At 41.5% G+C, this 13,300-nt stretch overlaps 1 protein-coding gene across 1 annotated transcript in view; it reads left to right on the top strand.

Moving 5' to 3' along the window:
• LOC102791002 (sickle tail protein homolog) overlaps positions 1-10,597 on the top strand; it is a 100,889-nt gene extending 90,292 nt beyond the window's left edge. The window contains exons 21-24 of the mRNA XM_087850631.1: positions 880-1,086; positions 3,278-5,188; positions 6,003-6,125; positions 9,900-10,597. Of these exons, the coding sequence (XP_087706757.1) occupies positions 880-1,086; positions 3,278-5,188; positions 6,003-6,125; positions 9,900-9,926 (2,268 nt within the window). The 3' untranslated portion in view covers positions 9,927-10,597. The remainder of the gene's footprint in view (positions 1-879; positions 1,087-3,277; positions 5,189-6,002; positions 6,126-9,899) is intronic.
• Positions 10,598-13,300: the final 2,703 nt, after the last annotated feature.

Here is a 13,300-nt window from a genome sequence, read left to right on the forward strand (position 1 = left end):
AAACGTATTCCCGTTAACGAAGCAAGGAAGCAAGACGAACAGCTTTAACCGGTTTTACTTGCTAGCACGGGAGGCTGGTCGGAGCCAGGCTCTGGGAGCTAAACGCTCCTCACCCGCCTCCTAGCCAACTTCAAATAAACAGCCTTCTTGCTGCCTTTTATTGAAAACAGTTACAGTACACACAAGAACCACCCATTGTAAACCCCCCTATGGTTCTAAAAGATAAGATACTGTGTGTGTGCTTGCGCGAGAGTTTGTGTTTGGGGGTGCGTTTGTGTGACCTCCTGCCCACAAAAGGGTCATAAAGGCAGGAAGTTTACCAAGCAAGAAAACAGAACCTTCACATAGGATGTCCCATAATAAAACACTCCAGCCCCCCCCCCCCCCCCCCAACAGACTGGGGAGGGAGTCAGAGACAAAGGAATGTCTTTGATCAGACAGTGTGAACCAAGACTTACAAATTTAAGTAACAAAATGACAATATTTAACAATTTGACTCAAACAGTCTGTCTCCCAAACAGACAATCTAAGCAACAAATAAGCTCTTTCTTTTAGTTCTTCACACTTAACATTGAAACTATATTCAAAAGAGTAACTGAGTAAATAAATCAAACCACAGATTACTTTTAGTACAACAAACCCTGAAGTCAGAGCGACAGTATGTTTTTTTATTAATAGTAGTTTATTACTAGTGTCTGTGTTAGCCCTTTGACAACCTATGACATCAAATTGTAGTCGAATTAATATTACACATCCTTTCACAACAGCCAACAGCGCATTCTTGTTTAAAAAAGATGAAGTGACTCCAGGGGTTTTAGACAACGAGCTTTCTCAGTGACAGAAGACGCCTAAATTCATTCTGTTCTGTGTTTTCAGAAGCAGTCTGCACAGGATGAAGCTGATAAAGACAAAGAGCTAGTCCCTCAGGTCAAACCTCCACGACAGCCACCAGAGGTCAAACACAAATCCCAGATGTGCACTGCTGCACATCTGGCTATATCCACCTCTGCCCCTGCTGCAGTGTCAGCACAAAGACAAGAGGAGGAAGAGGAAGAGGAAGAGGAGAAAGTCTTGAAAGAACTGCAGGTATGCTAAATAAATAGTTATTTTTAAGATAAAATGTTTAATCTGAAGAAAACACCAGGTTGTTAATACTGAGATGAGCATGTGGAAAGCTAAATGTAACAGTTAAAAATCCAGGTTTGTGTTTTAGTTTAGCCCTGAGTGGACTAAACATGCTTCTGCTTTGACGAATAATCTCAGGATTTTCTCTGCTTTTAACTGACAAAAGCTGAACTTTACTGGTTTTCCTGTTAATAATGAATTTGTCATGACAAACAAACATTAAACCTGTTTCAGAAAAATACATTTCCAGTGAGCATCACTGGACACTATTCTGCTGTATTTGCTGTAAGATACTGATTTTTGTAGTTAGAGACTGTGTAAACTCAATGTCAGCAGAGGCATATTCCTGAACATACGGGGTGGCTGTAGCTTAGGAGGTAGAGCAGATCGTTTACTGTGGTTCAGTCCTTGACTCCTCTGATGCATCCCTCCAAGTGTGAATGTTAGCTTGAAAGCACTTAAGCCTAAAAACGTGCTTGTATGAATGGGTCAATGAGGCATGTTGTCTAAAGTGTTTTCAGTGCTCAGGTAGAGTAAAAGCTCTTTATAAGAACCAGAATCCATTTACTTTACCATTTGCCATTATGTGCAGTGTGAAATATCCAACACGTTCTCACTCCCAAAGCGTCACATTTTACGCTAGGTGACAAATCGTCAACATATTATGTTTTCGGCTACCCACCACGTTCCTAAATGACGACCTCAGAAAAATGAGGAAATATGAGAACCGTATGGACTCAATCTACTCATGTTTGCTCTTTTTCTTCAAATCACTTAGAAACACGCTATGTAACATCGTTAAAGTCCTGGTTAAGGTCAGGAAAAAGGTTATGGTTAGGGCTAGAAATAAGGTTAGGTTTATGGCTGGAATACAGGGCTGGAACGACTATTACCGCGGAAGCGTCATTGCACTGGATTTCGCCCATAACCCGCCACGTACCATAAGAACGCCGAAGGTCTCCTTTCGCGTTCCTCAGGAACGCCGTGGGACGTGACAAAACGTCGCCATGTTACGCCTCGGGAGTGAGAACGGGCTCCAAATATCGCCATGTTGCAATATAGAGGTTGACCTTTATGTGTTTTTTGTTAGCTCTGGTTTAACTCATCTGGAAGTTTGTTACAGTCTCATGTAATTCTGTTTAAATCGTGGCTGAAATGAACTGTTTGCATTATATTCATGTCACTTTGATTTTTTAATTTCCCATTACAGAAACAAGAAGAAAAAAAGATTACAGTGAGGAATTTTAGTTTTTCTTAGCCCATATGAGAAGGTTCCTTTCTTCATGAACCTGCTGCCCGTGCTGTTCGTGCTCTGTACCTTTTTGGACAAATAAACTGTAGCTGTTCACGTTCTTTGACTCTTCAAATAATTCATTTCCTTTTAAACTGGGATCAAACTTTGTTTCACCCTTAAACCATTTATTGCTAAACACAGAGTTGTGGGTTTTTCCATATCAGTTTATGGGTTAAATATGGTGGTGGCAGCACCATGCATGCAATAGAGAATTGGATGATCTGATATCGTCGTGTTGGTGTTGTTCCCAGATCATCATGAAAATGTTGTTCCAGGTTCAACATTGCAAGTGACCAATCACATTATTGTGACGTTATTCTTTTGCGCACCAACCCATTCGTGCATTTATGAAATTCCAATGTTGCAAGGACAATATCAGTTCTGCTTAGCGTTTATTAAAGGGTCAGGGTTAGGGTCAGGGTTAGGGTCCGTTGATCGGCAGACAGAGGCGGTTTCTCGCAGCTTAAGTACAGTTTTTTGTTTTACGCCGATTTTTCCCGAAGTCGCAAAAGTATGACATCACAACATTCTGATTGGTCACTTGCAATGTTGATCCTGGAACAACCTTTAGTATGATGATCTGGGAACAACACCAACACAAGGATATCAGATCGTGCTAGAGAATTAGTGTGCCAAAGACTTCGCTAAGGAAAAAAAGTCATTTATTCTGTCTCAAGAGCTATTCCATTAAAATAGTTGATTGTCATATATCTGCTCTGATCATTGCTGCATTACATTTAAAGTAAAATAATGAATGATTGTACTGAGAAAACATGGATGTAAATTTAAAGTAATTATTGTGCAGAAAAGGCGAAATATGTTTCTTTTGTTGTTTCATTTTACCTTTTCTGTTCATAGGTGACAGAACTGACAAATAAGAATCACTCATCAGTTGGAAATAAACAAAATGCAAAAAAGGAGAGGACGTCTCTAAACTCACAAGTAGCTAATGAGTTAGCAACATGTGACCAACAGTCAGACCCTCAGCTGTGCTTCACAAATGACTACCCCCATAAAGTCATAGCAGCAGCTGGACTGAAAGCAAACAGGGAAGGTGGGGGAAACAGTCTCACTGAGAACAAAGTGGAGACGGTAATTGTGCCTTCTTGTCCAACAGTAAAGGATGTGGAGATATTTCCACTGGGAACTTTAAAAGATGTTAAACGTTTCCAGACTGATGAGGAGGAGCCAACATCAAGTCAGGACAAAGACATAAAAATAGATGAACTTAGAGTAGGAAGAGTTTCACAGAAAGAAAATGTTAGAACTCCTAATCAAGTGAAAGAGTTTGTTGGACAGGTATCGTCGCCGGCCACAAAAGAAAAGAAGGTCAAGGTTGCAACAGTTGTTACTCTACAGAAAGAAAACATTCAAGGATGTGCCAAAAGTCCCAAAGACACGAATGAAACCGCCAAAGAAGCGTCAGAGAAGAAGTCTAATGTGATGGTAGGTGTAACTTTAGAAACCAGAGAAAAAGAGAGGACATCAGGTCCACCAGTCCAGCTGAATACGTCACTGAGGCCTGACCAGGAGTGTGTAACTCCAACCTCCGTTACAACACCTTCCCCATTTTCACCCATCGTAAACTGTAGCAGCAAGCAGGGGAACCTGGAACAAACAGTGCTAGTATCTGGTAACCAGTTGCAATACTCAGAAGACGGAGGTAGCCTGAGCTGTGATGAGGCTGGTGAGGGACCGCCCCCTCCACCGCCTCAGATTTGTAAATATAGCCGAATAATCTCCAAGACCAGAGTCAGACCACAGTCCAAAGAGGAAACCTCAGCCAAGATGAATGGCTCTCAAATACAAACAGTATCTGGGGACACCGCTGATGAGCCCACCTATGTAAGACACGAGAACCACGGTTTTGAGGACGGTAATGATCAGTTTGACAGAAAACCTATTATTGTTTTCTTGAACCAGCCTGTGGACTTTCAGTCGGCCTACAAGCGGCTGTCTACGATCTTTGAGAGTGAGGAAGATACTGATGGGATTTTTTCTCCAGAGAGCTTTTCAGATGAGGAAAAGACAAACCAGGAGGAAGAGGAATGGGGTATTAGAAAAAGTGGTATCGCGAATATTAATATGGGATCACAAACGACAGGAGACGGTCAGAATCCTCCACAAATACAGCATGAAGGACCTTCAACTGATAAAAGCTCCGTTCTTAAAAACCAGGGCCAGACTGAATCACCTTCACTTAAAAAAACTGAGACAAAAAGGAAATTCAAGTTCAAGTTCCCTAAAAAAAGACTGACAGCATTTAGCCAGGCTATCAGAACAGGGAACAGGAGCAAACACAACAGGGAGGAAGTTGTTGTTGATGAGGAGGAAGTAGCAGCATGTGGCACAACAGCCAAGAGCCCGACAAATAAATCGCAGATGTTTAAAATTAATAACATGGAACAAATGAAGTTGGACAAAAGCAACGCCTGCAACAGAGACAATATCTTCTCTTATATTAATACCAGACATTCAGAGTCACATAACCGGGTAGAGGAGCTCTGCAAAAACACGTTCGACTCTATAGACAGTCTTGAGAAGTCGATTAAACAGTTGGAAATCAGCGTGGAGAGCATAACTGCCCCTGCTTCTTTATGCGACTCAGCTGACAAAGCTCAGCTTAAAAGAAAAGTCAAACAAGAACGAGAGAGAAGTCCGTCCAAAAGGTCAGCGACTCAGATCACGAAGGGTCCAAATCCACCTGAGAGTAAGAGAGCCAAACCCCAGACTGCACGCGGCGCCGAACGAAACGGCGTCAAGAAACAGGTCTGATGTTCCTCTGCCCAGCTGTTTCACGTCAGACTGCTGGGATGGTGGTGGGCAGCGTTACCATCTACCTCTGTGTTCTTTGAACTTGTCTTTCATTTGTTGTTAAAACTGCACCAGCTTTGAATTCCTCTCTTCAAACTCCCCAAAATTAACAAGAAAACTGATGCATTTAATCACATCTCCGATGGAAAGTTGTTTTCCTACCATAACCTGGGTTTTCTGTACACAAGTGTGGGTTCTGCATTGCTGTTTGCCTTTTTCTTCTTCGTGTGTGCCTTTCAGGGAAACTCTTTGCTGCTGCTGCTGATGTTTGAAAAGGAAAACAGTACAGAGAGGGTGATCCTTAAAAATCTTCTACTGCTTTAGAAGAAGAAGAAGTCAAGATTTTTCCACTTTAAATGACTCAGTCTTTTAAAAGTACTTCACTAGATACCAAAAATTAGTTATAATTCTTTTTATTTTAACCTGTTAAAGGCCAGTATGAATACACAGCTTTATTGCTTGTTTTTTTTATCGTAAAAACCAAAAAGAAACAAAAAATGGCAGCTCCCCTGAGATGGGTCAGTGATTGGCAGCAGCATTGATTTTCATGCATTTTTATTTTTTCTACAGTGTCATGAAATGTCCGATGTTATCTGTAATCTTAATTTATTCTTTAATCTAAAGCTCTTGACTGCTTCTAATTGAATCTTGTAAAATAAATACTGTATATCCTCCTGTTTTTCAGCAACACACAGTATAGTTTTTAGCTTTGATGTAGTTTATCCACCATTGTCTCATGCTAACCTTTTGTTTACTTTGTAAATGGCAGACCTCCAGCAGCACCTCCAGCTCTTCTGCTCTGCGATCTCACGCCAAATCTCACCGTGCCTCTGGATCACCAGAAAAGGCTCCTAAGGCCCAGCAGCAGTTCACCCAGAAACAGGCCAGCCAGGTAAATGAAATCTGAGGACACCTGATGTTAACAGCTCTGAGTCATCGTAGACTAAAGAGGAGTTCATCTAATGTTTCAAGGATTTGTATTCTTGTTTGGTGTTTTTGTGTCAACCATCATTATATTCTTCTACAGTTGCACCTCGCAGTGCAAACACATAAATTATAGTTTTATAATAAATATACTGAAACTTCAATTCAGTTGTCTCTAACTCAAGTCAATAAACCTGTACTTGTAAGTATATTGGACAAGAGTCAATATAACTGTGCTATTAGAAAAGCAGAAACCATGCTATACATGATAGAAATGTAAGCACTTATATCTACCTACTAGGTGTGCAACGATACTCGTATCGATATTGAACCGTTCGATACAGTGCTTTCGGTTCGGTACGCATATGTATCGAACAATACAAAGTTTTTAATTTATTTTATCAACTTTCCTTCTGACGATGCTGTCTGTGTTGAGCGCTCAGTGGATCTGCGCTCGACTACTCCGCCTAGGCTGCACTGTCGAACACAGATCCACTGAGCGCAGCGCAAGCTAGCAAGACAGAAGCTAAGCTCGTTGCAACATGGCAAATTGAACCTCCCCCACATTTGGAACTATTTTGGTTTTCATGTGACGTATGACCCTGAAGGTAAGCGCGTCATGGACTAAAGTAAAACAATATGTCGGATGTGGCACATCCACAGTGGGAACTAGTGTGTTAGCGCAGTTAGCTCGTTAACGTGTTAGCCGTCCAGCCCCACGCACGGGGCGATCCACGTTAGCTCGTTGTGCTACCATGCCCACATCAGATTACTTAATTTTCTCGAGTGTTCCTGAAGAGTCCTTTTTCGATTTAGTCGTTTATTAGGGGTGCAACGATACTCTTATCGATATTGAACTGTTCGATTCGTGCTTTCGGTTCGGTACGCATATGTATCGAACAATACAAAATTTTTAATTTATTTTATCAATTTTCCTTCTGACGGTGCTGTCTGTGTTGAGCGCTCAGTGGATCTGCGCTCGACAGTGCAGCCTAGGCGGAGTAGTCGAACGCAGATTCACTGAGCGCAGCGCAAGCTAGCGAGACAGAAGCTAAGCTCGTTGCAACATGGCAAACTGAACCTCCCCCACCCTCATTCAGATCTGGCGTTTGGAACTATTTTGGTTTTCATGTGACGTATGACCCTGAAGGTAAGCGCGTCATGGACAAAAGTAAAACAGTATGTCGGATGTGCCAGCAATGCTCAATTACATGGGTGGGAACTAGTGTGTTAGCGCAGTTAGCTTGTTAACGTGTTGACGCCGTCCAGCCCCAGGCACGGGGCGATCCGCGGTAGCTCGTTAACGGAGATTTGCCATGTTGTGGCGTTAACGTCATTTCAGATTAACGCTGACAGCACTAGTGGGAACACAACGAATATGACTGCACATTTACTCCGACATCATCCTAGTGCAAAGACAAGTGGAAGCAGACAAAAACAACAAGCACGCATGCTACAAACTTTACCCGAGTCATTTAGACAGCCGTTAGCACATGATTCTCCTTATGGGGACCTGATATGTTTAATATGCTGCTGAGAATATAGCCCAGAAGAAGCGTATAGTATAGCTTTTATTTTGGAAAGAGACATTTCTCTGTAATAAACTCTCTTTTCCAAAGATGAGGGATTTCTCCATCAGATAGATTAATTTTTTTATTACTTTGTTGTTTCAGCAACATTAAATTTAAAAACTGTACTTTTGAGTTAAAATATATATTTATAATTTTAATAAATGACAAATTAAAAAGGCATGAACATTTTTTTTGTATCGAAAAAATATTGAACCGTGACACCAAAGTATCGAACCGAACCGTGAATTTAGTGTATCGTTGCACCCCTACTACCTACCTACCTGTGTGTAGAGAGAGAGTCCACAAAGTGATCCAAATGGAGCAGGATAGCTGTGTAATAATGGACAAGGAAATTACCTTAAATTGAGTTTCACTGCACTTGAGTTTTGAATGTGTGTTCTGCAGTGGATTTTTGTCCTGTTCTTCTTTTTTCAGATGTGTGTCATCCTAAAGTCTCTACATGTACCCTGTACTGTCAAGATACACTCGCTGAGATTTAGTGACATCTCCCATATCAAAATTAAACATATAATGTCTTGAAACTAGACAAATTTGAAGTTTCTACATCAGTGAGTGAATCTTGACCTGCATGTAACCTGTACAACTATCCTTCATCTGGCAGTGAGTTTTTCTGAGTTCAGAACTCCATTTCTTTAGACGCAAACACATCAGGATTCATCATTTACAGAAATGAATATTCTGTGGAAACATCTGCCACTGATTCACTTCCTGTTCATGGCATGAAGAGGTTTCCCATCCTTTAAGCACTGCGTGAATGTTTTACCGTTCTTGTTTAGTGATGCACTGAAAAAGGGCTGCAGCTATTGATTATTTTAGTAATCAAATAATCTATTGATCCATTGATTACTCCGATAGGAAATACTTTTGTATGTACTTAATGAGAAATAATAAAAGAGAAAAAACACAGGTCTTTCAAATAAACTGCTCATTGGTTTCTATTCTAGAAATTAGTTTAACTGCATAAATCTACGGTGGCCCCTAGAGACAAAACACATGCAAACTCCAAAACAGAGTGATTTATAAACACATGGTGAGAAAAGGAGAAACGCCTCCAGCAACCGGTCTACTGCAGCATAACTGATCCAGCTTTGTCAAAAAGGAGCCTAATCTTGAAAGTAGAGATAGTGTCTGTCTCCTGAATCCAAACTGGAAGCTGGTTGCACAGAAGAGGGGCCTGAAAACTGAAGGCTCTGCCTCCCATTCTACTTTTAAATATCCACAAATAAGCCTGCAGTCTGAGAGCAAAGTTCTCATTTGGAGTGATACGGTACTATAAGGTGGGGCCTGATTATTTAAGACCTTGTATGTGAAAGCCAACATTATTTGGCAGCTAACCAACTTCACTGTAACACCTGGGAGAGCAGCCACACTGAACATGTTATTGAAGAATTTGGGCCATTTTAACCCTCGGTGTTTTCTGGTTTCTTGTAGTTTGGGAACCAAACAAGAGTTTGACCTGGAAATGGCGAATGACATCAGAGTTAAGAGGTGGATGATAACAGGTGCAGAAACTTAAATCCTGCACAACAAGCTCAATATAGACAGAATAACATGTAACATGCAGCTGAATCCTCTGCTTAATGACTTCAGTTTTACTGTATTCATCAGGGAGAAATGTTTGAAATATAAATTCAAAAGTAAAACGTTGTGTATTAACTCTGTGAACAGGCCTTACAGCAGATGAATATAGTATGTCAAGAATAACCTCTAGAAGGGGTTGACTGGCTAAAGCTGTAGCGATAACAGGTATTAGTGCTGAGATCAAGTGATGTTCTCCTGATTTGTTGTAACCCACGGTGTTTGCAGGCTGTCAGCAGAAGCAGTAAAGCATTGTGTTGTTGCTTTGCGTGCTTCTATGATTAAAGCCTAGCTCGATCTGTCCACTTCTCACTGCCCAGATGCCACTGATGACCTCCAAAACCTGTCCTCTTCCTGCTCCTCCACTGCTTCTTCACCTTCAGCCTTCTCTGCCTCCTTCAGGTGTGCCTACCTGTCGTTCCTCAACTCTTTGCTGAAAAACTCCTTCAGTTTGTCCATCAGGCTCTTCACCTTGATCTCCCTCTCCGTCCTCTTCATTTCCTTCTATTTCCTTGTCCTCACAAAACTTTTATCCCATCTCTGAATCTGAGTCGTCTCCTCCCTTCTTCTAGCCACGTCAGCACACCACGTTAACATGAGTCCACCGTGGGCTTCGTGTCAGCATCGCCTCGTCTTCACCTTCATCACGTCCACCTCGGCTAATCTTACTCCTCACCCTCCTCCTCTATCTCGATTTCTTCCCCATTTTCTTCTCCCCCCATCAAAGTGACTCAAGGAGTGTACCAACCCCAGCATCCAACTCTGCAGGACGTAGCAAGAAACGCACAGGAAGCCAAGCTGTACGTGTGCATGACGGCCACTGTAATGGCTTCAAAGGACACAGACACATCACTGTGTATAATGCATGTATGATGGCATTTATTGGCAAACACAACATTCCTGAACAATATCACTATGAGAGAAAATGCCACACAAGACCACACAGGCCAAAAAAGTAACCGAGAAAAAAAAGTGTCTAAAAAATCCCAAATGCAAAGATACACAATAAATAAAAGAGTCATAAAGATGCCCAGTTGCTTTCTTTCCAAGTGCTGCATGTATGATTTTATCCATGCACATAACAAATTATTCTTAACGTGTGTTTATCCCCTAATCACCGTTATCAAAATGTGAGATGACGAGAAATTAAGGTCCAGTGAAGACGGCATTTCTTTAGCTCTTCAGTGTGTTAAATTTAACGTTCTTCTCCAAGCTTCAACCTGTGTGTCAGAAATGTAACCAGTAATGTTGAATAAAATTGTCTCAGTATGTTACCTTTAATCCATAGATATTTCTTCTACACGATCTCCATGCAGATGTTCTTATGAGCTCAACGACTGCAGATAAGTGAAAATATTTCCCAGCAGATTGTAAATGACTTCAAATCAGCTCAGCCTTACCCGTCCACTGCACTAAGTTGCTTAAGTAATTTCATGAACTGGGGCAGCACGGTGGCACGGTGGTTAGCACTGTTGCCGCACAGCAAGAAGGTCCTGAGTTCAATTCCACCATCAGGCCGGGGTCTTTCTGTGTGGAGTTTGCATGTTCTCCCCGTGTTTGTGTGGGTTCCCTCTGGGTACTCCGGCTTCCTCCCACCATCCAAAGACATGCAGCTTGTGGGGATAGGTTAATTGGATAATCCAAATTGCCACTAGGTGTGAATGTGTGAATGAATGGTTGTCTGTCCCTGTGTGTTAGACTGGCGACCTGTCCAGGGTGTACCCCGCCTCTCGCCCTATGACAGCTGGGATAGGCTCCAGCGCCCCCCGCAACCCTGAAAAGAGTAATTCCCTTTATTAATGATGCTCACAACCTAGCAAGGTTTACTTTCACTCCTGGTGTTTGTCAGTAAATATTTTGATTGTTACTGTAGAAAACATTTTAAGATATTTTTCCTCTTTGCTGCAAATTTGAAATGCTTAGTTTAAAAAAACAAATGCTAACGCTTCTTCCTCCTGAAAGAACTGCAAAGATGTCCATAAAGAGTTCACGAGGCTTTCAGTGAAAGACAGACATTGCTATGGTTTAGTCTGCTCCACTGAGTTACCAGTTAGCTATTCGTTCGTTGATAAATCAGCTGAAATCCACTGAACTGGATTCCCATTGGTTGGGCGCCGTTTTTTTCTCTGCCTGTCATATTATCTTCATCTATGAGTTAACTTCACAACATTCACACCCATTGGTCAGATTGAATCAAATAACACACTGTAGTTGCTGTATTCATCATAATGAAGCCATGGTTTAGTATTTAAAACCATTTTTCCAGAAAGCTTTTCCTGGTGTTTTTGTTACAGCAGAGAGCTTCCTGTTTTGGTTCAATACTGCTGAATGTTGAGGTTGTGACTATCAGAGTTTATCCAAAAGACAATCCAACACAGACTGTTGGCTGTTTAAGAATTTAACGTGTAAAACTCTCAGTATAGAGCTTTTATGTAGCTACTGTTGACATGAAGTGCAAATGTTTCAGGTATTAAAACTAAACTGTTAAAAACTGATGCCCTGAGTAGTTTTCTTTGCACTGTGCTGCAGCTGGTGCATACTGTGCTCATTTCCATTTGTTTGTAGTGACTCTTGTCAAAATGAATGCACTTAATGTTTTATGATGGCTTTTAGTGCACTTTCAAGCATGATCATTGGACCATTATAGGAGAAGAATCACTCGGCTCAAGCTAAAGTAAAGAATGACCGCACTGACGCACCACGTGGTTGAAGAACTGAAGCAAAAACATTTCAAATGTAAACAGTAAAGAGAATATACAGAGGTCCAGTGTTGCTGATATTTACCACAGGATCGGTGTTTTAATCTCTTGTGATGTCATATCGACTTCAGCTGTTGCTTCCACTGGTACCTTCCTGTCATTTCTGATGTGCAGTTCTTTGCCCAATTACTGTGACTGTACCATTAAACCAGTAATGTGCTCCTTGTTAACTACATTCATGTTACAGTTTGTGTGTGATTCTTACTCTGAATCGGAATAAGTACGCGGGACAACTGTGTGCACTGAGACCAACTCGTTACTCACTTTATTTCTGCCTGCATGCATTGCCAGTGTGCAACACGTAATTACACAATCGAACAACAAATGTAGCAGTGTTGCACCTTCAAAAATAAAAATAAATAACTGAGCCTTACACCGGAGTATCGCTGCCACTTGTTTACTGAACCTTCTTTTCAGCACATGTTCAGAACATCAGAACATCCTACAGGACGCTCTCTTCTTCCTCTTTCTTACAGCATTAATGTAACACAGAACCAGTACTGCCTCTCCTGGCATCACCATTGTAACGACACTCATTCTATCTATGAATAACAGGAACTTAGGATGTAGGTATCTATGAATAATAACTATTATGCATACCCATATATTTATAAAAACAACTAATTTCTTGCGATGCCTCAACCAGGAACAATTATGAATACACCACATCTCCCCTTTTAAACAAAAACTGAATATTTCTTTTCTCCCTTTGGAGCGAGCAGTGCGCCATCCGGCAGTGTCGGCTCCAGCTGCGATGGAAGTGTCGGCAGTGTGGTTCGCAGACGTGGTGCAGTGCAGTGGTGTAGCTTTATAGGCATGAAGAGCTCGATAAGGATCAGCTGCTTTTTTTCAGAACATTTTTGCAGTCTGCACAGCACGTTCTGCTTCTCCATTACTTTGCGGAAACTTAGGACTGCTTGTGATGTGCTTAAAGCCGTACGCTGCTGTGAAATCAAAGGTTTGACCTGAATACTGTCGCCTATTATCAGACATGAGGACCTCTGGGATGCCATGACGGGCGAAGAAAGATTTCAGGTGGGTAATGGCATCGTTTGATTTTGTTTAACAAAGCAATCTCAACAAATCTAGAGTGCTAGTCAACAGCAAGAAGGTACGTTTCCCCCACTCTGCCATGGGCGGGCAGGGTATCCTGTTGGCATGAGTGGCTCACTGTGATTGTGTCTTTCTTGAATGCATGTTCTGCATTTGAGCAC

Source organism: Neolamprologus brichardi, chromosome 14 (genome assembly GCF_056152115.1).
Source record: "Neolamprologus brichardi isolate AB-2024 chromosome 14, ASM5615211v1, whole genome shotgun sequence".
NCBI lineage: Eukaryota > Metazoa > Chordata > Actinopteri > Cichliformes > Cichlidae > Neolamprologus > Neolamprologus brichardi.